The sequence below is a fragment of the Daucus carota genome, chromosome 6, assembly GCF_001625215.2.
Source record: "Daucus carota subsp. sativus chromosome 6, DH1 v3.0, whole genome shotgun sequence".
Lineage (NCBI taxonomy): Eukaryota > Viridiplantae > Streptophyta > Magnoliopsida > Apiales > Apiaceae > Daucus > Daucus carota.
The window spans coordinates 36,402,473-36,429,289 of NC_030386.2; the positions used below are offsets into that span (position 1 = coordinate 36,402,473).

Here is a 26,817-nt window from a genome sequence, read left to right on the forward strand (position 1 = left end):
TGCTCTTTGATACCTGTTTGGAGCGGCCTTTTTTTTGATAATTCAAGGGCTTATTTTTTTTTGGAAAAATACATATTTTATAATTTTTTTAGATATAAATGTTAAGGAGATGTTTTATATTTATTATTTAGCAAAAAGAAAAAACAACTCATTTCATAAAAAAGCAGGATTGTACTTTTCTTTTAAAATAAGTTTTTATTTCTGAAAAATAAACTTAGCCAAACTGTCTCTTATATCTGGGGACTAATGGACATGTTCCAAAGCCTCACAAGACTTTGAAAATCATCTGTTTTTCACAATTGAGAAATGAGCACATTCGGGGATTTTGTTTTTTCGATTTGAGGCATTGGCCCGTGTTGGACCTGTCTATGAGATGGACATTTTGTATTGCTCTCTCGAAGAGTTGAAAATTTTGTGCAAAAGTATTTAGCAAGAGAATTCCTGATGCTTTGTTGAACATGGGAATTGTACAAGCAGACATTGATACTGAAGTATTCTGTTCAACTTATGAAATAGCTACAGATTATCGAGACAGCGTTACTCGACAGCGCAAATGATCAGGACAAACTACCCTTTTCAAGACTCATAAAAGGGGAGATTCTCCAAAGAGAATATATAGGAATCAGAAGCCAAGTTCTCGGTCCCAACACAAAATGACGACATTATGTCAACATATTACGCCATTTCCCGTATCTTGATGTGCACTTTAATTACAAACCATTGGATACAGAACCAGAGATATGCACATAAGTCGGTACTGAATTAGAAAAAAATAATTTAGCGAAGCTGAAATCAATGTTCTTAACCAATTATCGGATTTTTTTTAGTCCTGATGCATAAAATTCTATTTATTTTTCAGTGATCAGCCCCGGTTGGAGCGGGGGTTAAGCTCCAACTTGATTCCGCCACTGGCTATGCATGATGACCTCATTTACTATTCATACCCGCCATTTTCAAATGTGAACCACATCAACTTCCCTTATATTTATACGCACAACTAAGCCACATACTCTCCAAGCAATTTTACTCCTACAGGCTACATCTCATGGGGTCTCTTTCTGTCTTAGAACACGAGCCATTGCAATATCCACACGCCCGCCGTGATGAATCTGTACTTGATAACTATCACGGTGTTATGGTTCCTGATCCTTATCGGTGGTACGATTTTTAGCTACAAGTAATTTTCATTTTTTGAAGATGGTGCATTAACATTGTTGAGATTAATTGTACATTTTTCTTGTTCTTTCTGATGTACTGAGATGATTTATAGTTGAGTTTTTTGAATGTATTGTAGGCTTGAGGATCCTGAGTCCGAGGAGGTGAAGGAGTTTGTGCAGAAACAGGTGAACTTGACAGAAACAGTGCTTAAGAAGTGCGAAACACGAGAAAAGCTTCGGGATAGCTTAACCAAGCTATTCGATTATCCAAGGTACGATGTTCCTTTCAGGAGAGGAGACAAGTATTTCTACTTCCACAACTCCGGCCTTCAACCGCAGAGGGTTCTCTACATGCAGGTTTGCTTTCTCATTGCCTCTCTGTTAGTAGTGTTTGTATTTGGTAATCTAACATGAATCCTTTTGACTTAAACAGTCTACAATCTAATTTGCAGTCTAATACATAGTTAGGATGAAACAAGATACCTTTAAATTGTTCTATTTGTTAATTAATCATGTGTAGAAAAGATGAATGCTATTTTACATACATGTTAAGCATTACACTGGAGATAAGTGTTTGATTTTCGATGTCAAATTGTATATATAAAATCACTTGGAGCATGTCTGGATTCCGATGCTGATGCTAGAGTACATATATGCTATAACTATTGCCATATTACAAAATAGAAATTGTTTATAGCATACTTTGTTTTTGAAGTTCCAGTTTGAATCATTGCCTATTCTTTCCTAGCTCTAATGCCTTTTGCACTATGTTGCAATTAACTGATTGGTTAACAATTAAAATCGACTAACAAAGTTTTAATTGGATCATATATTCTTTAAACGGGATTTCAAACAGCTTATAGTGAATGGAAACTTTTTAGTTTGAATTATCATGGTCATTTACTCATTTCAGATTTCTTACTAATTTCCAGGATAGTCTGGATGGAGAACCAGAAGTTCTGCTCGATCCAAATGGGCTGAGCAAGGATGGCACAGTTTCACTTAACAGGTGTGCTGTTAGCCAGGATGCTAAGTACTTGGCTTATGGTCTTAGTTCTAGTGGAAGCGATTGGATGAACATCAAAGTTATGAGCATTAAAGACAGGATACCTGAGCCAGATACTTTGTCATGGGTCAGTATTCTCTGAATTACCAACTTTCCTCTTTGGTACACATTTGGTGATGTTGTAATTAACTACAAATGTATCCCTGCATAAGTAATATATCGTAGTATGAGTTAGTTGTCACTACAATTTTGTTATTAATTAGTTTTTGTAATGCTTGAGACGCATACTTGTTTTTATAGGTCAAGGTTTCAGGCATCAGCTGGACTCATGATAGCAAAGGATTTTTTTATAGTCGGTATCCACCTCCCAAGTAAGTAGAGAAGACAGATTTATCATATGCTTTACTTGCGTATTGATTAGTTCCCAGCAACATTGTTGCAAGTGAAAATCATATTTTTATACAGCTCTGTGAAGAGATGATTTGTTATCCAATTGATTTAAATGTATATGTGGTCTTCTTAGTGAGGGAAAAGAATTTGCCGCTGCATCAGAAACCAGTGCTGGGACAGAGACCAATGCTAACCTCGACCATCAGCTGTACTATCATTTCTTGGGTACTGATCAATCTGAAGATATTTTGTGCTGGAGAGATCCTGATAACCCAAAACACACATGTATGGCCTCAGTAACAGAAGATGGAAAGGTAACAATTTCCTTACCAACAATATTAGTAACCATTTGACTAACGAAGAAGTAGCTCTCGTGTGTAATTTTTCAATAGTTTAATTTTTGTATAAAATTTATTGCCCTAATCATATTTAAAATGATAATTGGTAACACCAGTACATTTGTTTGTTTTTTTTTAAAATGATAATTGGTAACACCAGTACATTTGTTTGTATACAGTTGCACTATTTTATTTCTCTAATACACATAACAAAAGCCACAAGTGTTCTGGGATATTTGTTTTTCCTATAGTTTATTACTTGAACAGCTTCTTATACGTTCTCTTAATGTGTGGTGCAGTATGTTCTTCTGTATATCTACGAGAATTGTGACCCAGTAAATAAGTTTTACTACTGCAACCTTTTCAATTTACCTAATGGACTTCAAGGTCAAAAGGGAAGGGATTTGCTTCCCTTTGTGAAGCTTGTTGACAAATTTGAGGCAAGCTATCAGTATATTGCAAATGACGACACTGAATTCACATTTCTTACTAATAAGGATGCTCAAAAGTACCGCCTTATCCGATTAGATTTGGAGGAACCAAGCATCGTAATTGAAGTACTTCAAGAAACTGAAAATGATGTTCTTGAGTCAGTTGATGCAGTCAATGATAATCAGATGATTGTAACTTATTTAAGTGATGTTAAGCATGTACTGCAGTTGAGGGACTTGAGAACAGGATCCTTGCTGCATCATCTCCCCATTGACATCGGCACTGTTTATAATGTCAGTGCTCGTCGTAAAGACAACAGTCTTTTTATTGGCTTTACAAGCTTCCTTACACCTGGTGTTGTATATCACTGCAACTTAGAAAGTGGAACACCTGATTTGAGAATATTCCGGGAAATTTTGGTTTCCAAATTTGACCGGACAGAGTTTCAGGTTAATCAGGTAACAAGTTCTGAAAGATAATCTTTATTTCTTGTTTCTCTAAATTCTTCTTTTTTTCCCACATGGCCTGCTTATATTTCTAGTACTGATCTTTGGCTTTTGATGTTGAAATCGAAGTTTAGCTTTTAACTCTATTCTTATGACTTCATTTTATCAAATATTCATGTCATTCGATAAAATAGTCCTTAAGCATTCCTCTGTTTCATCTACTGTAGTAATCTTGCATCTTTAGCTTCCTTGCTTAGTTTGGTTTTGTTTACTTTCAGGTGTTTATTCCCAGTAAGGATGGCATCTTGATACCAATGTTTATAGTCGGTGGAAAGAATATCCTATTGGATGGCTCAAACCCTTGTTTACTATATGGATATGGAGGATTTAGTGTTAGTCTTACACCATCATTCAACATAAGTCGAATTGCTCTCATGAAGCATTTAGGTATCGTCTACTGCTTAGCTAATATACGTGGTGGTGGAGAGTATGGGGAAGAATGGCATAAAGCTGGACAACTGGGGAACAAGCAGACTTGCTTTAATGACTTCATTTCTGCTGCTGAGTATCTTGTATCTGCTGGTTATACTCAGCCCAAAAAGTTGTGTATCGAGGGTGGAAGCAATGGTGGCATTCTTATTGGGGCTTGCATTAATCAGGTATATTCAGATACATTATGTAGTTAATGGAATCTTGTTATTTCATTACTGACAAAATTGTACATGACTTGAAACACTTTGGGCATCAGAGACCAGATCTTTTTGGCTGTGCACTTGCCCATGTTGGTGTCATGGACATGCTTAGATTTCACAAGTTCACTGTAGGTGAGAATCACATTGTCATCTCATAGTTTATGTAATTTTTATATTTTTCTTAGTTTCTGCTCTTTTCCATTGTTCTTGATCTTTGCATGTTTTCAGGCCATACCTGGACTTCAGAATTTGGCTGTTCTGAAAAGGAAGAAGAGTTCCACTGGCTAATCAAGTAAGTTTTAACGTCGTTTCAGTATTTGAAGGTTTTGTCTTCCTACCTTTTTTGGTATTTATGTTGTAGACTATCTTCTGCAAACAAAATAAAATAAAATGATCACACACATTTTCATGGTTTAGTTGCAGAGCTTAGAAATTCTTCATTTCCTTGTGCAGTCAATAAATTTCCTTGTTATATATTTCTGCATCAATTACCTTCACTTGGTAAAAACCGAAAAATGTCTTGTTCAGGTACTCACCATTGCACAATGTGAGTCGACCATGGGAACGTTCCTGTCATAAAGCTTCCCAGTACCCACCTACAATGTTATTGACAGCTGATCATGATGATCGAGTTGTGCCTTTACATACCTTGAAACTTTTGGCGGTCAGTATCCTCAACATATCGCGTTATATGTCACAGTACATAGTTTATCAGTTTTCCTATGTCTGCAATTTGGTTCCAATTGCATTGTTCCTTTTCTACTTCAAAGTCTAACAAAGGTTTTTCGTAATCATATTTCAGACCATGCAATACGTCCTATGCACAAGTACATCTGCAAACCTTCAAAACAACCCGATAATCGGAAGAATTGATTGCAAAGCTGGCCACGGTTGTGGACGTCCAACACAGAAAGTGGTATGTTTCTGCTTCAATCTTGTCGTATACATATGCATATGATTGATGATATGATTAGTGTGTCCCTTCTGTTTCAGATTGATGAAACTGCAGACAGGTATAGCTTCATGGCTAAGATGTTAGGCGCGGCCTGGGTTGATTAGACACTGTTGTTTGCTTGGCATCAGAATTGTATTTTTATTAAGAGAATTAAATCTTCTGGTAAATATAGAATAATGATAAGAAATAGCTACAATGCAGCATCAAATGTCAACTATGGTCACTGGCTCACTGCCCCGTTCTCATGTCATGTCGAGGCACTGTCCAAAATTAATCAGTGATCTATCAAATTCTCTATTGAGCTGTGTAAGAATTCAAAAAAATAATTTAATCATCTGTTTTATGGAAGAACGATGGTTTTTTTTTTACATTTAATGTTTATTAATCAAAGATCATATAAGTATAGTTTTCGAAAAATAAAATCAATCAAAATTGAATGAACACAAAATAAGACGGTCTACACTCCATTGTACTCATCAATGAACTCGTATCATATGAGAAAATTAGAGATCTACGGTCCCAAGTCCGAACGCTAACATAAAGACTAGCTGAGGAGGGTGGAAACTAGAAAGTATCTATATAATTCTTAAAGCATGAGTCATTTTTTAAGGCTGCTTTGGTAATTTCACTTTCTCTTGGATCAACCCATTAAGCTTCGGATCGACCCGGCAGCTTTCTCATTCAACTTAACACTATGAAAGAATATTCCGGGTTTTTATGCGACCCACCCGATTTCCACTGGGCATGCAGCAAGTTCCTGCCATATCAGGAGCGTGGCATTTATTGTTGTTCCATTGATCAAGCCACTCATTGAGCTTTTTGGATCTCATAACATCTTCCAACCGTATGAGAGTTTGAAAAAGGTATTGAATTCGGTTCCTCCAATCATGGCACTCATTACTACGTCTAATTGATTTCAAATTCAAACATGATAATTAATCATAACAAATCCGTGCTTATTTATCTAAATCAATCTCTTCCTCCTCCATTATGCTCTCTCTGCTATTTTTTATTTAAAATTCGAAATTCTTATTATCTACTTGCATCTATAATCATTTGATCATTTTTTTCTCTCTCGATTTGTAGAGTGTATGGTAGTAACATTTATTTTATATTGCAGTGATAACGGTGGTCGTGTTTTTTTAGCATGAAGACGGATTCAACGTCGTCAACAGGTTTTGCAATCCTTTCGATGATAATGTTGCAGTATCGAAATCCTCGATTATAATCGTAAAATTTTGTTTCTGCAGGTGTGAAAAGAAATGGACGTGGATCGTGGTAAAAGTGTTGAGACAATTTCCAAGAATCAAAAGAAAGCACATGCATCAGGTAATTGATTTCCGCACTAGAGTAAAGTTTTCATACGCATTCATTTTCAAGATACAGTACTCTTGGTCTTGGTTCCTCAAAAGTCTTGGACGCGATCGTATTGTCGTTAACGTCTTCATGTAGAATCATTAGTGTGATATACAACAATTTGTAATAAGTTTGTGTCTGTTATTAATTAATAGGTATTCTCATGTGGGGAGCTCATATGATTCACCTAATATTGGATTAAGGTAGTTATTGGGTGAAAGTTTGGAAAGCTGGAGAGGCCTTTTTTGAAAGTATACGACCTCCACATATGGGATTGTAGCTTAGCATTGGTGTATGTTCTATTTTTTTGTATTTTTGTTCCAGTTTTTAAGTTTTTTATATTGTATAGATGACATGATATTTTGTAATTAATTTTTTTGACATTATTTTTGCATAATTTCCTTTCGTATTGATAGTGATTATGATGCATATATGTCCACTAATGCATTTATTGATCCTTTTTTTATGTTTGAGTTTTCTTTGCAGCTGCTGAAAAGAGATGATTCGTCCAGGCCACTATCGGATGCTCACCGTGTGAAGATTTATATTCACTTTTTCTCAACATCTGATCAAGGCTTTTTGTTTACTTCTTATTGCGTGTCATTGTATTTTGACAAGAGACACCGAGAATGAGTACGACCCAATTTCCGTCCAGATACATGAATCTAGCCTACTATAACTCATATGTGTATAAGGAAATGTTGTCAAAATATATTTGATTTTCGATGATTTTGGCATTAATTCTTTTTTGTATAATATGTAGTGGTTTCCATATTCACTATATTCAATTTTCAAATCTAGACCTTTTGTTATAATTTCAAATTAATGGAGTACTTTTTCACTTCACAATTTTAGCTCTCGATAAGAAAGTTTTTATATATTAGATTTTTAAATATTCGGATACATAGATCTAGACTGTTATAGCTCGCTCATATGCAAATAGGGAAGTCAAACTTTATTTGATTTTCATTGATGTTGACATTAATTACTAAAATACCATTTACATTTAATGTTTGTGGTTTCCACGTTCATTATATTTAAATTTTCAAATCAAGACTTTTTGTTATAATTTTAAATTAATAGAGTTTTTTTTCCCTCCATAATTTTAGATCTTGATAAGAAAGTTTTTATATATTTGACATTTTAAATTTTTGGATATATGAGTCTATCATGGTATAACCCATATGTAAATAAGGAAAAATAGTCGAATTTTATTTTATTTAACTGATTTTGGCCGTTATTATTACAATCCTTTTTTGTATAATATATATTGGTTTCCATATTCAATACATTTAATTTTCAAATCAAGACTTTTGATATTTTTATATATTAATTATTATTTTTGAATATTTTCTGATACATGGATATAGACTGCTATAATTCATAGCAAAAAAGGAAACGTAGTCAAACATAATTTGATTTCCACTTTTTTTAGCATTTAATATTACAAAACTTTTTCGTATAATTTGTGCAGTTTTCATATTTACTATATTCAATTTTCAGATGGACTTTTTGTTTTAATTTCCGATTAATGGAGTATTTTTTTTCACTTCACAATTTTAACTCTTGATAAAGAAGTTTCTATATATTAGACTTTTAAAATTTTCAGATACATGAATCTAGCCTGCTATAACTTATATGTAAATAAGGAAAAATAGTCAAATTTTATTTGATTTTCAATAATTTTGGCATTTATTATTACAATCCATTTTTGCATAAAATGTGGTGGTTTACATATACACTATATTTAATTTTCAAATCAAAACTTTTTGTTATAAATTCAAATTAATGGAGTCTTTTCTCATTCCATAATTTCAGCTCTTGATATATAAGGAAGTATTCATACACTCGGTTTTACAAATTTTCGATACATGAATCTGGACTGTAATAGTTTATATGCGAATAGGAAGTCAAACTTCATTTGATTTCCACAGATTTTGACATTTATTACTACAACAATACTTTTTCGTTTAATTTATACAGTTTTCATGTTCATTACATTCAATTTCCAGATCAAGAATTTTTGTTATAATTTCATTATTAATAGAGCATTTTCTTTTCATACATGTGTGTGTAGCACGGGCCAAAATGCTTAAATAATTTTCATGTGGTAATAAATGAGCATATATTTATTTAAATAAATTAACAATAAAATTTTTTACATGCGGTTTATTATAATTTTTTGTTATTCTATTCAAGATACGAGGTGTTGCCATTAGGCGACAACGAGAAATTTTAATTATATAGTCATTACTATTTTCATGTCTTTTATAAATATTTTTGAAAAAAATTTATTTTTCAATTATTTTAACTATACAATTAATGATTTAATAATAGATCCATAAACTTATAAATTTTTATTCCAAACATAAATTATTATTATTATATTAAAATTTGGTTATATTAATGATACTAATAAAAAATCTGTTCCGTTATAAAATCGATACAGAATCTATTCCATTATTGATATTTATGACGTATATATTCTTATTGTCAATTTCTAATATAGACAATAATTGTAGCATATAATTTTGGTAATGTAACTCAATTATGACTACATATGTATTTCTTTTTTCTTTTTAAATCACACATGTATTTCTTTATTGATTATTCCTTCAAGGTTAATTATTTTTTAACATGTTTATCAATTTTTACTAAGGACGGGAGGAAACTCTATCATCAGCATATTCACTTTAATTAATGATACTAATGAAAAATCTATTACGTTGTCATTCATAACTTATATCTCATATCATACTGTTTGTTAATAAAAAAAATGTATAGCTTAACTGGAAAAAAAAACAAAAAAATCCTATCTGTGTACGTAGCACAGGCTAAAATGCTATGAGCATTTTTTTATTTGAATTAAAATTTGATAGATGAGCATCGTTTTATTCAAATAACTTAACAATAAAATTCTTTGCATACAGTTTATTATTATTTTGTGCTATTTTATTTAAGGTATGAGGCATCGCCGCTAGGCGACACCGAGTAACTTTAATTATATAATCATTACTATTTTCATGTTTTCTTATAAATATTTTAGATAAAAATTACTTAATATTTTTTTATTATTTTAACTAGACAAATAATGATTTAATAATATATCCATAAACTTATAGATTTTTATTCCAAACATGAAATACTATTATTATATCAAATATTTGATTATATTAATGATATTAATGAAAAATATATCCCGTTATAAATATTTATCAATTTTTATTAAGGACGGGAGGAAACTCTATTAGCAGCATATTCACCATAATTTTATAATTAAGGAATGGAAGGAAGCTTTATAACTTGCATAACTGGGTTAAGTTTATTGTTATTTATGTTTCAAAATACAAAAATTTATATAGTACGCGTCGTTATAATTTCTGTTGTGTGACTTTATTTTTTTCATTCGACATTCGTATATATTACCTTTAACATCTACAGCGTATTGATCGCCAATAACATAACTCGGGTATTTTGACTGTTACCTACGCTGCCTTTCTGAACTTATATCTCATATCATACCGTTTGTCAATAAAAAAATGTATAGTTTAACTACATAAAAAAATCAAAAAATCATACCCGTGTGCATAGCACGGGCCAAAATGCTATGAGCATATTTTTATTGAAATAAAAATTTGATAAAGGAGCATATTTTTATTTAAATAACTTGACAATAAAAAATTTTACATACGGTGTACTATAATTTTTTGTTATTTTATTTAAGATTCGAGGAGTCGCCGTTAGGCGACGTCGAGAAATTTTAATTCTATAGTCGTTATTATTTTGGTGTCTTTTATAAATATTTTAGAAAATAATACCTGATATTTTTGATTATTTAACAATACAGATAATGATTTGATAATAGATCCATAAAGTTATAAATTTTTATTCCAAACATGAAATATTATTATTATATTAAATATTTGATTATATTAATGATACTAATTAAAAATCTATTCCGTTATAAAATCAATACAGAATCTATTCCATTATATATATTTATCACGTATATCTTTTTATTATCAATTTTCAATATAAGCAATAATCGTAGCATATAATTGTAGTAATCTAACTGAATGATGACTACATATGTATTTCTTTATTGATGTATTACCTTAAAGTTATTTATTTCTTAACCTATTTATCAATTTTTATTAAGGAAGGGAGGAAACTCTATCATTTGCATATTCACCTTAATTTTATAATTAAGGTATGGATTGAAGCTTTATGATACGCATAATCAGGTTAAGTTTATAATCATTTATGTTTCTAAACACAAAGATTTATATCGTCCGCGTCATTATAATTTTTGTTGCGTGATTTTATTTTTTTTCAATCGACATTCGTATATATTATGCTTAACATCTACAACCCACTGATCGTCAATAACATAACTCGAGTATTTTGACTCTTACATACGTTGTCTTTCATAACTTATATCTTATATCATACTGTTTATTAATAAAAAAATGTATAGTTTAACTAGATTAAAAAACAAAAAATTATATCCGTGTGCGTAGCACGGGCCAAAATGCTACGAGTATATTTTTATTTAAATAAAAATTTCATAAATGAGCATATTTTCATTTAAATAACTTCACAATAAAAATTTCACATATAGTTTATTATATTTTTTGTTATTTTATTTAACATTCGAGGCGTCGCCTTTAGACGACGCCAAGAAATTTTAATTATACAAACATTACTATTTTCATATCTTTTATAAATATTTTGGAACATATTACCTAATATTTTTGATTATTTAACTATACAAATAATGATTCGATAATAGATCCATAAAATTATAAATTTTTATTCCAAACATGAATTATTATTATTATATTAAATATTTATTTATATTAATGACACTAATTAAAAATCTATTCCGGTATAAAATCAATACAGAATCTATTCCATTATAGATGTTTATCGCGTATATCTCTTCTTATTATCAATTTTCATTACAGGCAATAATCGTAGCATATAATTTTAGTAATGTAACTGAATTATGACTACATATGTATTCTTTTATTGATGTATTACCTTAAGGTTAATTATTTCTTAACTTATTTATCAATTTTTATTAAGGAAGGGAGAATACTCTATCATTTGCATATTCACCTTAATTTTATAATGAAGTATGGATGGAAGAATTATAATACGCATAATCAGGTTAAGTGTTTATAATTATTTATGTTCTAAATACAAAGATTTATATAGTCCGCGTCCTCATAATTTCTGTTGCATGAGTTTATTTTTTTTCAATCGATATTTGTATATATTATCTTTAACATCTACAACGTACTGATCGTCAATAACATAACTCGAGTATTTTGACTCTTACATATGTTGCCTTTCATAACTTATATCTCATATTATACTGTTTGTTAATAAAAAATGTATAGTTCAACTAGATAAAAAAACAAAAAATCATACTCGTGCGCGTAGCAAGGGCCAAAATGCTACGAGTATATTTTTATTTAAATAAATTTTTCATAAATGAGCAAATTTTCATTTAAATAACTTAACGATAAAAGTTTTACATATAATTTATTATATTTTTTGTTATTTTATTTAAGATTCGAGGCATCGCCAAGAAATTTTAATTTTATAGTCATTACTATTTTTATGTCTTTTATAAATATTTTAGAAACAATTACCGAATATTTTTTTATTATTTTAACTATACAAATAATGATTTGATCATAGATCCATGAAGATATAAATTTTTATTCCAAACACGAAATATTATTATATTAAATATTTGGTTATATTAATGATACTAATGAAAAATCTATTCCGTTATAAAATCAATGCAGAATCTATTCCATTGTAGATATTTATGATGTATATCCTTTTATTATCAATTTTCAATAGGCAATAATTATAGCATATGTATAGTTTTAGTAATGTAACTGAATTATGATTACATATGTATTTCTTTATTGATGTATTACTTTAAGGCTAATTATTTCTCAACATATTCACCTTAATTCCATAATTAAGGAATTGATGGAAGTTTTATAATACGTATAATCAGGTTAAGTTTATAATTATTTATGTTTCTAAATTCAAAGATTTATATAGTCTGTGTCGTCATAATTTCCGTTGTGTGATTTTTTTTTTAAAATTGACATTCGTATATATTATTTTTAACATTTGCAACGTATTGATCGTCAATAACATAACTCGAGTATTTTGAATGTTACATACGTTAGTTTTCATAACTTATATCTCATATCATACTGTTTGTTAATAAAAAATTTATAGTTTAACTAGATAAAAAAAAAATCATATCCGTGTGCATAGCACGGGCGAAAATGCTACATGTATATTTTTATTTAAATAAATTTTTAATAAATGAGAAAATTTTCATTTAAATAACTAAACAATAAAATTTTTACATATAGTTTATTATAGTTTTTGTTGTTTTATTTCAGATTCGAGGCGTCGCGCCGAGAAATTTTAATTATATAGTCATTACTATTTTTCATATCTTTTATAAATGTTTTAGAAACAATTATCGAATATTTTTTTATTATTTTAACTATACAAATAATGATTTGATCATAGATTCATGAACATATAAATTTTTATTCCAAACATGAAATATTATTATTATATTAAATATTTGGTTATTGTGATGATATTAATGAAAAATCTATTCCGTTATAAAATCAATACAGAATCTATTCCATTATAGATATTTATCACGTATATTCTCTTAGTATCAATTTTCAATATAGGCAATAATTATAGCATTATATAATTTTAGTAATGTAACTATATTATGAATACATATGTATTCCCTAATTGATGTATTACTTTGAGGTTAATTATTTCTTAACATATTTTTAAATTTAAATTAAGGACGGGAGGAAACTCTATCATCAGCATATTCACCTTAATTTTATAATTGAGGAAATGGAAGCTCTGTAATCTGCATAATTAGGTTAAATTAATAATTATATATATTTCTAAATACAAAGATTTATATAGTCCGTGTCGTTATAATTTCTGTTGCGTGATTTTATTTATTCAATCGACATTTGTATATATTATTTTTAACATCTACAACGTACTGTTCGCTAATAACAAAACTCGAGTATTTTGACTCTTACGTACGTTGCTTTCATAACTTATATCTCATATCATACTGTTTGTTAATAAAAATGTATAGGTTAACTCGATAAAAAAAACAAAAAACATACACATGTGCGTAGCACGAGACAAAATGCTAATAAACATTTAAAATTCTATAATTTAAAACTCATAATAAATAATTTGACTGCGCTGATTACCCGCCAGATTTGGGGTTAAGCACGACATAAAGTATAGATTAAGTTTTTTTTTTAAAGCAAAGTATAAATTAAGTCGATAAAAATCAAAGAATCAATACCCGTGTGCGTAGCACGGGCCAAAAAAGCTAGTTATGGATAATGGATAACAGTTTTTTCAATAAGAAGGGACTAATTAAATAAAATTAAATTAAAAGAATTAATAAAAGGGGTTTATCATCTGCCAAAATTAAAAAGGTCGATACCAGCAAATAAGACATTAAAATTTCTGAGGGGGAATACTCATCGGTTTCCACATTTCCCTATTTCTATGTTTCATATTAGTATGATAAATTATAAAATTCGTTAATTTTCATTAAAAAAATTATAAATTTTTAGCAATATATAACTTATTATTTATGATTAATTAGTATTGAAAAATAATGGGAATGATTTTTGAAAATATTTTTTATTTTACATTTCCGAACTATTTTGGGATAATATATTCATACGTCCCTAAACTAATCCACTTTTATTCGATAGGTCCCTAAACAAAAGATTCCTCAAACCGGGTCATTTAACTTTTCCAAACGCTTGAATCTAGTCCTTCCGTTAGATAGATTCTAACAGACGTTAGAATCTTGCTGAATTAATGACACATCACCCGCTGAATCATGCTGACATGGCGACACATCACCAGCTGATTTGTACCTACATTAAAAAAAGAAAAATGAAATTAAAATGAAACTAAAGTTAAAAGGATGATATAAAAAAACTCCTTCCTCCATCTCTCCTCTCTCCCTCATCTCCCTCACCAGCCACTGCCACCGCCTGGCCGGAGAAATTTCCGGCGACCTCCCTCGTTGCTCTCTCTCTCTCTCTCTCCCCCTCCCTCTCTCTCTCTCCTGTACACACACCTCACCTCCTCAATCTCCTCCCCGCACCAAGCTCACCACCGCCGCCTATCTCTCTCCCCTTCTGCCGCCGTGAGTCTCCGTCGCCGACGCGAGACTCCGGCCTCCTCCCCACATTTTTATGCCCTTCTCCTTTCACACACAACCAATCAACCACAATTAATTTACAAATTAAAAACCCCAATTTCTACTTATAAACCCTAACCCCGTATGATGGGAGTGAAGATTACCATAACATTTTCTGTTTTAAGTGAGAATGAACTTGAGTTGCTGTGCTTTACTAATAGTACAATTTTATTGTTTTAATGTCTGTAAGAATCAGCAGGTGAATTTCGTCATGTCAGCATGATTCAGCGGGTGATGTGTCACCACATCAGTCAGAGAGTAACTCTGTTAGTATCTACTTAACGGAAGGACTAGATTCCAGCGTTTGGAAAAGTTTAATGACCCGGTTTGAGGAATCTTTTGTTTAGGGACCTATCGAATAAAAGTGAATTAGTTTAGGGACGTATGAATATATTATCCCAACTATTTTAATTCGAATTAATTGTTTTGAATTAAGAATGGGTAACGATTTACAGAATGAGTAACGATTTCATAAATGTACATGAGAGACATAATTATTTCCTAAGAAGGTGGATGATAAAATTATGAAATGACCATTAAAATTAATCATACACGACGAAGTTCATCGAGTAGAAGTTGGAATAAAATCTATGTATAGTTGTAACAATGATTTAATTCCAAAATTGGAAGGTATATAAGCAAAGGGCAAGCGAGAGCCGACGTGGCACGTACCTGGCAGGCAAGTAAGAGAGAGAAGATGCATTCCCTTGGAATGGATAAGTGAACAGGTTGAGTTGAGAAGAGAGGCCTAGAAACAAGACAACCCCTGTTGTATTCTTATTTGCAGAGTTGCAAATATGGCAATGCTTTCTGCTCCACTTTCTCTCAAGTTTTCATCATCTAGACATTCCTTTCCTCAACCACACCGCACTCTCCTTCCTACTCGTCTAGCTTCCACTCATCCCATATTCACCTGCTCTGGTTAGACTCTCTCTCCCTCCCTCTCTCTCTCTCTCTCTCTCTCCCTCTCCTTCTCCCTCTCTCTCTCTCTCCCCCCCCCCCCCTCTCTCTATTCTCTCTCTCCCGCCCTCTCTCTGTTCTCTCTCTACGCAAACATTTATGTGTCTGAATGGTGAAAAGTTAAGACTGAGGTTGCTTTCATTGCCTTATTCATCAAATGTTTTAATAATTATCAGCTAGTGTTTTTACTACATAACAAAATTAGATACATGAGCTTGTTTTTGCAATTTCATTACTTCTTTTTCTATGTACATTGGAAGCAACAGATTTGAATTTCTTGTAGTCTTTTAATTCCTTATGTAATGTTATTGGCATAGATAGAAAATGTGATCACTTGGGTCCTGCTTATGCACCTGTTGACTTCTATAATGTTATAACATATATGTAAAAGATTTAGTAAAAAAAATACATATATGTAATAGAATCAGGTTGCTGTTTCAGTTACACATATAAGTAGACTTGGGTATTGTAAGGTATAAAATGGAAAGGAAGGTGATTATAGTGTGCATTCGAGAATAATGCAATGCTTGATTTGAATAACTTGATAAAGCTCGGAAGGAAGATAAAATGGAATTATATACCTTCATTCGAGTTTTAAGAACATTAATTTTGCTATAGTGTTCTTGAAATCTTGGAATAAACGCTGACTAAAGTAATTGTGATTGTTTTGATTGGGAACAGCTAGTAGTGATTGTTCTTCTTCAAAAGACATCTCGTCACAATTTAAGGAACTCAGAAATGTTGCTTGTGGGGTTCTAGCTGTTTGGGCTATCACAACTGCCTCGCCTGTAGATGCTGCTGCTAATCCGGTAGGACGCTTGTATTCTGTAACACGGTTATTTGTATTGTAGAAAGACAAAGAGAATATATCATCAAACTCTTTTTCTTTGCATAAGTCAATTAGCCTTTCCTACGAGGTCTTGCCATTTGTGCTTATGTTACGCAGTTTTCTCAATATGTCCCTGTCTTGTTCTAGTCAATCCACACACCCAACATATTGTATCTTGCACTCTGATACTTACTCTAAAAGGAGTCCTTCCCATCAATTTCTGATTTTCTTAAACTTTCAGAGGCTTCCCCCTTTGTCCACAGATCCAGAGCGTTGTGAGCGTGCATTTGTTGGGAATACAATAGGTCAGGCAAATGGGGTTTATGACAAGGCAATTGATCTCCGATTTTGTGATTATACAAATGAAAAAAACAACCTCAAGGGGAAAACACTTTCAGCAGCACTTATGTCAGGTGCCAAGTTTGATGGTGCAGACATGACTGAAGTTGTAATGTCCAAGGCTTATGCCGTTGGAGCAAGCTTTAAAGGTAAATCATGGGTTAAACTGAAGTGATTGCTTAAAAGGTTTCTAAAAAGCATGAGTAATATGTATGTCACTGCATTACACACAACTGAATAACTTATATAGCTACATATATCTGTAAAATGCAATCTTGCAAGTTGTACTTAATGCATTGGATCGTCATGCTGACTTGCAATTTGAGTAAGGCTGGGTAATTTGTGCTTACCAAGGATTCCAAGTCTAGAAAATTTAGGAAGTAGTTGTTAAGAAAAGTATAGATCTTTACATTGTATTCTGAAATGTGTGTAGGAGTAGACTTCTCAAATGCAGTACTGGATCGAGTTAACTTTGGAAAAGCCAACCTCCAAGGAGTATCATTCAGAAACACTGTACTGTCAGGCTCAACCTTTGATGATGCCCAACTAGAAGATGCAATATTTGAAGACACCATTATAGGTTACATTGATATCCAGAAACTGTGCTTAAATAAGACTATTAGCAATGACGGAAGAGATGCACTGGGTTGTAGGTAATCGTGAGGCTACCTTGTGCTTGTTATGAATATACATAGGCCGCGGTTGTGAAATTGTTGATGAATTGTATAAGAGTGAGTTTGTATAATGTTTAAGGTACATACATTGCTTGTGGAAGCTTTATATATAAACATCAGATTTATATACCACTTCCACTACTCTATTGTAATTTGCAAGGGAGTCGAGTGATTTGAAAGTATTTCCTTTGTTTCCTGGTTGAATATCATAAAATAACAAATCTCAACTAAATGGACTTATAATGCAAAGAAAGGGTAAAAACTAAAAAGCTTAATATGGGTCCAGAAACTTGCAGTGAAAACCTAAAAAATCACTACAGAAGCATCCAAGCGCATCTGGTGTAGTGGTATCATAGTACCCTCCCACGGTACTGACCAGGGTTCGATTCCCTGGATGCGCATTTATTTTGTGCATCAATTTTTTTTTCCCATTTCAGTTAAGTACTCTAGCTTTTTGCTCGACAGCAGACAAGTTAGTATGGAGTCAGAAACAAGATACATTTTATATTATCCAAAAAAACCCCAGGTGCAACTTTGGACCTATGAATCCCCAACCAAAAGAAAAGCATCTCAGCATTCTTAGCTTCTTCTCTATGAAAACCATTCACCGTCTTCGCCGTACATCCGAAATGCAACGTTTACAAAAATTCCAAAATGCTTCATGTCAATTCAAGGATCTTCACCAGCATATTACTTCTACTTGTATCAATCAGCATTAAAGGTATGGATCCAGACAAAAAAAAAACATTTAAGCATTGTCAAATTTATTGTTTTTTCATACATTCTGCAGTTATTTCCGTCTTTGAAACTACTAATAACTATCATAATGCTTTGTACATCACAGGTGCAAAAGGAATAGTTGGAGTCAACTATGGCATGATGGCAGACAATCTTCCTACACCCGAACTCGTCTCAAAATTTCTCCAAGAATCCACCATCATTAGCCATATCAGGATCTTCAACACTGATCCAGATAGCTTAAAGGCCTTTGCCAACACCGGCATCGCTGTTAGTGTCACTATTCCTAATGATCAAATTTCATCTTTCACTGATCTCGAATTTGTTCAGAAATGGCTAGTGACAAGCATCATGCCTTATTCTCTAGATACCAATATAGTCCGAATCCTGGTTGGTAACGAAGTAATTTCCTCAGCAAATAGACTAATGATCACAAATCTTGTCCCAGCAATGCAAACCATATACACCGCTCTTGTCAATGAGTCCTTAGACAAAAGTATCAAAGTCTCCACACCTCATTCTTTAGGCATACTTGAAACATCTAGCCCACCATCTGCAGCAAAATTTAGGCCAGGCTACGACAACCATGTCATCAAGCCATTACTTAGTTTTCTAAGAGCCACAGACTCTCCTTTTCTAATCAATCCATACCCCTTTCTTGGCTGTTCAAATCAGACTCTAGATTACGCGCTCTTTAGGCCTAATTCCCAGGTGCTTGATGAAATTACAAACCTTACTTACACAAACATGCTAGATGCACAGTTAGATGCAGTCTACTCTGCACTCAAAGTAATTGGTTTTGCTGATATAGACATTGTTATAGCGGAAACTGGATGGCCTTCCAAGGGGGAACCAGGCCAGGTTGGTGTCGATGTAGAAAGTGCAGCTGAGTACAACAAAAAACTTGTGCTGCATGTGAAATCTATGGTTGGGACGCCGCTGATGCCTAACAGGACTTTCGAGACTTATATTTTCGGACTTTTTAATGAAAATCTCAAGCCAGGACCGATCAATGAAAGAAACTTTGGACTGTTCCATCCCAATTTTACTCCAGTGTACGATATTGGGATTCTGAGAACAGAAGTATTTGCTTCTAGTGTCTGTAAGCACTGTCATGATACTAAGTATCTGTTCATGATATCAATGCTTTTATATGTAGCATTTGTTCTGGCTGGCTAATGCAAAATATAACTTTTCTCAAATTAGGTGTGTAGCTTAATCTTAGCTGGCGTAAAGACTTGTGGATCCTGATCGAGGGACATTTTTAGTTCTCCCGACAAAAGAACTTACATTTGAATTTGTTTATCGAATTTTCTATGGTGTGCCCATGGGCACACAATAGTCACTAACTTTTATGAAAATACTAGCTCCTCATTGGTGGATATGTAATAAATGTTTGTGGCCCCCTGCATTCGCACCAATCAAAATAGCCCATTTTCATAAAAGTTTGTGATTATTGTATGTGCCCTCAAAAAGATCGTTTGTTTATTATAGAGGGCCTATTTAGTCCGGACTTAATAATGTATGAATTTTAATAATTATACATGATTTTACACGGAGTATACTTGATTTAAGATAGGAATATCAATTGTATGTTTCTCCACTTTCTCGGTTATGAATTCAAAGTTAATTTTGATGTTTACTATGTTGCCAATTCTTAGTTGCTTAATCATGTAGTAATGCTTCTCCATGTGTAGCAATCGACGTTATATGTTTTTCGTTCTCAAATGTGTACCCTGTTATATTTTTAAGGAAAAAACAACTGGTTTTATTAACAGAAAATCATTGGTTTCGTAGAGATTATATTAACAAATTCCTTAAAATCTGTTATTTATAAATATAAATGAATTATATGATTTTGATCATTAAATTTTAGTAGATTCTAAATTAATTCAATATGATATCATTTATATATTTAAAGATGATTTAAGTTATATTATAACGGTATGTTTAAGTCCGCCCAAATTTAAAACTAGCTCAAAAATATGTTGTGTACTTCATCAATTCAAAAATGAACTATTCTAATTTGAAATTTATTAACTTAAATATTTTGATCAGATAATTCTGTATTTACGTACAAAATTTGGATAGTTGATGACCTGAGACGTTAGTTATGTTTTACACGCTTTGTTTTATTTAGTTTTACTTTTTTTTCTCTAAACACGTATTTCAATTTTTTATAAAATATAATTTTATAATTTAATTTTTTAAAAAAAATAAAAACTTAACATTATATTAAAATAGGTGTTACGCCAGTCTCCTAATATATACTGTCCAGACATTGAAGTAATTGGTAAGGTTAAAACATATGGAGAATGATTCACAATTGCTGTTGTGAGAGACAATACTTGCAAGTACTCAAAAGATATGTAAAATATTATCGATAATTTATATATATTAGAACTTTTAATATTCGTAACGTAAAAATTCAACTTCTAGCTTGTATTTTTTCATGTCAATTTTGGATCATTAAATTTGAATTCCACCAAAAATAAAATAATTCAATTTCTTATCTACGCCTTTTAATATTTGAATGTATTTTTAGAATCTACGTCAAATTTACCATAGTCCTTAAATTCGAAAAATTACCAAAAATCTGATTAAAATATCCTCTATTAAATTTACACTTAGGCCAACTCCAACCATGGATCCAAATTTGGATCACCAAATGATCCAAATTTAGGGCGAGATCTAAATCCTATTCCAATCATGTGATCCAAATATAGATCCAAATTCACTCATCCTTCTAATATTCATATATTTTGATTTTAAATATTCTAAAAAATGATTAACTAATTTCATCATTAATTATAATAATACAATTAACGACTAGACAAAGATAAAATATTACAAAATAATTCAAAAAATTTAAAATGGTACATAAAAATAAATTAAAAGCATTAAAATATTATATTAAAATACTAATTCTCAGTATTAGTATATTTTTCCCATAAATGCTCAATAAGTGTTCGAAGTTCAAGATGGGAAATATCTATTTTTGATTTTTCTGTAGCGATTGATAAATTGTTGAAATTTTATGTATTTTAAAATTTTAATTTTAATTTATAATTAATCGTTTTTTAATTATATTCTAATCTTAATTTATCTATCTTTAATAACATTAATAAAATTATCAAATAATGAAAATAGTTTTATTTTAATATTAAAAAGATTTGAATCTTAGTGATCCAAATTTAGACCAATACTATTCCCTGATCCAAATTTGAATCAATTTTTAATTCACGATTAAAATAGTTTGAGGGGCAGAACTGCCCCAAATTTGAATTTTTGGATAGACATGCCCTTAAAGCGAAGCCCACACGGGTGATAGAAAATTGAAAAGATGTTTACCAGGTGCGCACTTCACCGCACCAACTCCTACGGTCTCGTTAATGTACGCATTTTATAGGCTACTCACACAACACACTCCAGGTTCTATAGAGTATCGTAAGTATCGTTATTAGCAACAATACTACAGCACTATATAAACATATCTATTCAACACTCAGATTTCTGCAAGTATAGTCTACACAAGTCGTCGTCGTCATCATCATCAAATCAATCTAATTAAGCTAGGGTTTCAGAAAGCAAGCTCGAAAGCATCCATGGCGGAGTGGCAGCCCTATCTTCAATCAATAATCATCGGCTTCATATTCTCCTTCCTTCTCGCCAAGCTCTTCTCCATCATCTTCGCCTTCCGCGACGACAATCTCCGAATCGCCCGCGCCGACTCGGCCGAGTTAGGCGACGCGGTCGCCGAGTCCGAGGACTCGTCGGCGGCGGAGATTCCTAGGGTTTCGGAAGAGGAAAAGCTGATTGGCGAAGAGGAGAGAGCGAAGTACGATACGAGTAGTGTTGATGATAGTGATGATGATTGGGAAGGCGTTGAGAGTACTGAATTGGATGAGGCGTTTAGTGCTGCTACTGCATTTGTGGCGACTACTGCTGCTGATCGATCGGCGTCGAAAGTGTCGAATGATTTGCAGTTGCAGCTGTACGCGTTTTATAAGATCGCGACGGAAGGTCCGTGCAGTACTCCACAGCCGTCTGCAATTAAAATGACTGCTAGAGCCAAGTGGTAATGTTTAACCGGATTTTAGTATCTTCTGAAATATTAGTTTCCTTATGTGTGTGTGTTCGATATGTGTCGAGTTCAATCTGTTACTGGTATTGTGATTTCGTAGTTTCTATATACGTGTGTTCAGTATATGTTGAGTTGATTAATTTTAGTTGTGGATATATGATTTTGATCCGAACTTACTAAAAACTGTACGAAATCGTTATATTTTGGATGCTATTATTGATGATTGTGCCGTTTTTACTTTTATTTAACTTTTGAAGATTATTATCAAATTTGAATGTGGAGGCATGACACTGGAATCTGGATTCAGTTGTGTTAGGATCAAGCATGATATGCATTAAGCAGTAAGCAAGCCAATTAGTGAACTAGTAAAGAAGGGAGAGGAATTTTGATGTGGATATGGTTAAGATAGATAAGGATGCGATGGCATTGCAACATTTAGGTTATAGAACAAACTAAAGCTTTTATACACTATATATGGATGTGCGGTGTATAAGATGAGTTAATTGATAAAAATGAATGCGTGTAAGTATAATAGTGGAATCTAAAACTCTGTTATGTTAGGATCGAGCGCGATGTACATTAAACAGTAAGCAAGCAATATAGTAAAGAAAACGACAAAGCAGATAATGGGTAAAGAATATATAGAGAAAGAGGAAGGATTGTTTCTACGGATAGACCTACCTAGTACCATTGTGCATTATATACTGAGGTTACTCTCACACATTTTTAAATGTTGCTGCCAAGTTAGAATATTTTATTGGATCTGGCTAGACCGATAATAAATGAGTTTTAATTCATTTTGTATTCTAGTAGTAAATGCTGCACAGACTTTTTCAAATCCTATTCCCTGGCTTCTGGACATTTCATTCTCATTGTTACGATCTGCATCAATGAGAACATAAGCCCTTGATAACAAAATCTTATTTGATCTTCCAATGGGAACAATATGAATACATGACTGTCTGAGCATCTTAACTCTTTATCAACTAATAGTTGACTTCTATAGGAATTTTTGATATTTTCAGGCAAGCATGGAAGAAATTGGGTGCAATGCCACCAGAAGAAGCAATGCAGAAATATATTGCAATTGTGACAGAGTTGTTTCCTACTTGGCTTGATGGTGCCCCAGTTGTGAGTTTTTTATTTTTATGTATTATTAGCATCTTACACCTTTGACTCCCTTTCAGATACTCAAATTTTCTATTCCTTTTGTTTGCATGTTTTGATGCTCAGAAGAGAAAAAGTGAAGGTAGCGATACACAGCATGTGGATTCGAAAGGGCCAATGGGACCTGTTTTTAGCTCACATGTTTACGAGGAAGAATCTGCAGATAATATGTAAGCTTCAAATTATAATCCGTGAAGGCTTACCTATTGCTTATGCTTGCTGTATATCTTAAGAATGATTTTAGGAAATTCCAAGTCCTAGAATGATATTAAGAATTTTTAAGTCCTCCACTGACCACTGTAAATGTCAAGGCATCATATCAACCGCGGGTCGTAACTACTTCAAAACTGTGGTCATGATAGAGCTGATGTTGGTATTAACATCTGAAAGTTCATCTTTATTGAAATTGTGTACATGTTAGCAAGTTACAGAGAATAGTCCTGGACCTGTCGAAAATAGTTCGTGTCATCGTTGTATAGGTTTTGTGTATTACACAAGGCCTATATTACGTCTAACTATTTGGTGACATTGCACCTTTTGTGATTTGAATTTTAGTCAAGTTTGAATTAAGATATCATTTCTACTTCAGAAAATTGGACGCCATTCACGCTTTCGCAAGAGAAGGAGAACTGGATAGCTTGATTAAACGTATCGAGAGCGGTGTTTCAGTGGATCTTAAGGGTGTGTTTTTCAATATTCTCCTTCATTGTTATTATGTGCAGATTAAGGTGGATCGGAAGCATCTACCAATTTGTATATGTAGAACTATGTATACTATTATGGTGCGTGTACTGTTCCCCTGTTTAGTTAATGTTCTGATCCCTTCAAGTGATTGTTCTACTAATTGCAGATAGTGAAGGACGCACTGCACTACACTGGGCTGTTGATCGTGGTCATCTGAACATTACTGAAGCCCTTGTTAAGGAAAAGGCGGATATAAATGCGAAGGTGAATTGTTCAGTAGTTTAATATCAAATACACCATAAATATAATACTTTCCGGTTTATATTATCAGCATAGTTTTTACTATAATCTTTGACCCATTAAGTTAGGTTTTCCTATGAAGCGCATAACAGATTATGAGTTTTGCACGTTAGGTTACCAGAAAATATCTTACAGTCTAAAAGATTATTTCGACTAAAAATGTTTGTGACAAGAATTGAGTAATTAACTAGATATCACAATGATTGTCCAGTTAATTTCTGCCTCATATAAACCCCTTTTTTCCTATAAGTGTTGGTTCCAGACTTTAAGATGATTGTAAGAAGTCTCCACAGCCCGAAAAATATACTCCCTCCGTCCCAGTGAGTTATATACATTGGGATTGGACACGGAGACCAAGAAAAAGTGTAAGAAATGAGTAAAGTTAAATGGAAAGTGGGTAAAGTGGTGGGACCCATATATTTTTTAATAATAGATTTGAGATAGTGGAGGAAGTTAGTGGGCGTAATAGTGTTTTTATTATTATAAAATGGAGATAGTGGGTTAATGTAGTGGGTGTAGTAGTGTTTTATATTATAAAAAGTTGCTATTTTGGGAATGTATAGAAATGATGGGACATCCCAAAGAGGAAACTGTATAGAATTGATTGGGACGGAGAAAGTAGTTCTCCTACTGACCCATTTTGACCCATTTTAACTGTTTTTTGACTTTTTGACACGTATATTAAGGTGTACAAAAACAATACTTCCACTCAACAAAAAATTTCAATCCTTGTATTAATCTAAACTTTGATTTGATATAAGTTTTATAAAAAAATAATTATGTTTAGAAGTGATTCTTTTTACACCTTAAAATACGTGTAAAAAAGTCAAAAGCAGTTAAAATGGGACAGAAGAAGTACTATGAAATAATATAACTAAAAAACAGTTTCGAAGCTTTGGATTCTCTCAGTGATTAGTATTTTGGTGGACATGTAATGCTATTTTTCATTCTTCTCCTTCCTTTTTCATGGATTTTTAATAAGTTCATAAATGTGCTTGAAGACTTATCTCTGAGACGTGCAGTATCTGGTAGGTAATTATTGATGAAGGAAACTAGAACATGTACACTAATCTGATGAAAATTAAAGCCCTTATACTGTTGTTTATTCTTGAAGGACAATGAAGGCCAAACCCCATTGCATTATGCTGCTGTTTGTGAGAGAGAATCCATAGCAAAGTTTCTTGTGAAGGAAAACGCTGACATGAACATTAAGGATGATGAGAACAATCGTCCCTCTGATCTGTGTGACCTGAACTGGCCTTGGATGCAACACACGGAGACTGAATGATTATAGCAAAGACATGCTGATCAACAGTTTCTTATCTTTTATTGATTTCTAGCAGATGAATCTATTGGTACTTGTTTTGTTAAATGTAGCAGGTGCAAATTAGAATATCCAGATTGTGTCTTAACATGGATCAAAAGAATATTTCTTTTACCTATATATTCCTTTAAATGTCTGGGTTCTTCATTCTTTGGAGATGATGAGAAGCGTGAGAGTATGTTCTCAATTTATTATCCCAATTCCTGATTTTTTTTGGGAGTATCTCAAATTCTGAAGCTTGCTCAGGAGTTCTTTTTCTTAACTGGATCCCGCTTTTACATAAATACTCTTTTATAGTAGTTATGCGATTATTAATCAGATAACTGTGCAGGATCCATGACATTGTGACAGCAGATCTGATGGGCTTTTACATATATACCCTTCTATAGTAGTTATGCAATTATTTTATCAGATGATTTTATCCATGGCATTACTGCTCAGTGCTCAATTAGTTCATGCCCCTGGATTCTTTTTTCCTACTGAGCACAGGCGATACTGACATGTTAATGCTCCGAATCTAAGCAACAACTCTAGAGTAATCCGCAAGTCAAATGAGTGGGTAGTAACTTGCCTGCATACAGAATGTTCATAGCATAATTCCACCCATGTGAAATTGGTACGCTGACATG

At 32.4% G+C, this 26,817-nt stretch overlaps 4 protein-coding genes, 1 long non-coding RNA gene and 1 other non-coding gene across 6 annotated transcripts; all 6 read left to right on the forward strand.

Moving 5' to 3' along the window:
- Window positions 1–413: 413 nt before the first annotated feature.
- On the forward strand, window positions 414–5,713 carry LOC108227470 (uncharacterized). Its single transcript, XM_017402620.2, has 13 exons — window positions 414–754; window positions 860–1,158; window positions 1,295–1,514; window positions 2,090–2,290; window positions 2,464–2,534; window positions 2,687–2,867; window positions 3,191–3,781; window positions 4,048–4,428; window positions 4,518–4,593; window positions 4,690–4,753; window positions 4,990–5,125; window positions 5,264–5,377; window positions 5,455–5,713. The coding sequence occupies exons 2-13, from the start codon at window positions 1,046–1,048 to the stop codon at window positions 5,518–5,520; spliced, it is 2,214 nt and encodes a 737-aa protein (XP_017258109.1). The 5' UTR covers window positions 414–754; window positions 860–1,045; the 3' UTR covers window positions 5,521–5,713.
- An 812-nt stretch (window positions 5,714–6,525) lies between these two features.
- LOC135147032 (uncharacterized) lies at window positions 6,526–7,566 on the forward strand. The gene is made up of 3 exons (XR_010284353.1): window positions 6,526–6,591; window positions 6,667–6,745; window positions 6,928–7,566. It is a non-coding gene; the product is annotated as an uncharacterized LOC135147032 (long non-coding RNA).
- An 8,191-nt stretch (window positions 7,567–15,757) lies between these two features.
- On the forward strand, window positions 15,758–18,023 carry LOC108225148 (thylakoid lumenal 17.4 kDa protein, chloroplastic). Its single transcript, XM_017399966.2, has 4 exons — window positions 15,758–16,010; window positions 16,731–16,858; window positions 17,120–17,366; window positions 17,651–18,023. Exons 1-4 carry the CDS (start codon window positions 15,887–15,889, stop codon window positions 17,872–17,874), a joined length of 723 nt encoding a protein of 240 aa, XP_017255455.1. The 5' UTR covers window positions 15,758–15,886; the 3' UTR covers window positions 17,875–18,023.
- A 198-nt stretch (window positions 18,024–18,221) lies between these two features.
- TRNAG-CCC (transfer RNA glycine (anticodon CCC)) lies at window positions 18,222–18,292 on the forward strand. The gene has a single exon. It is a non-coding gene; the product is annotated as a tRNA-Gly (tRNA).
- A 202-nt stretch (window positions 18,293–18,494) lies between these two features.
- On the forward strand, window positions 18,495–20,179 carry LOC108226298 (glucan endo-1,3-beta-glucosidase-like). The gene is made up of 2 exons (XM_017401241.2): window positions 18,495–18,612; window positions 18,736–20,179. Exons 1-2 carry the CDS (start codon window positions 18,546–18,548, stop codon window positions 19,806–19,808), a joined length of 1,140 nt encoding a protein of 379 aa, XP_017256730.1. The 5' UTR covers window positions 18,495–18,545; the 3' UTR covers window positions 19,809–20,179.
- A 1,792-nt stretch (window positions 20,180–21,971) lies between these two features.
- Window positions 21,972–26,335, forward strand: LOC108224544 (acyl-CoA-binding domain-containing protein 1). Its single transcript, XM_017399194.2, has 6 exons — window positions 21,972–22,707; window positions 23,739–23,844; window positions 23,947–24,050; window positions 24,470–24,561; window positions 24,731–24,828; window positions 25,979–26,335. The coding sequence occupies exons 1-6, from the start codon at window positions 22,235–22,237 to the stop codon at window positions 26,150–26,152; spliced, it is 1,047 nt and encodes a 348-aa protein (XP_017254683.1). The 5' UTR covers window positions 21,972–22,234; the 3' UTR covers window positions 26,153–26,335.
- The last annotated feature ends 482 nt before the right edge of the window (window positions 26,336–26,817 follow it).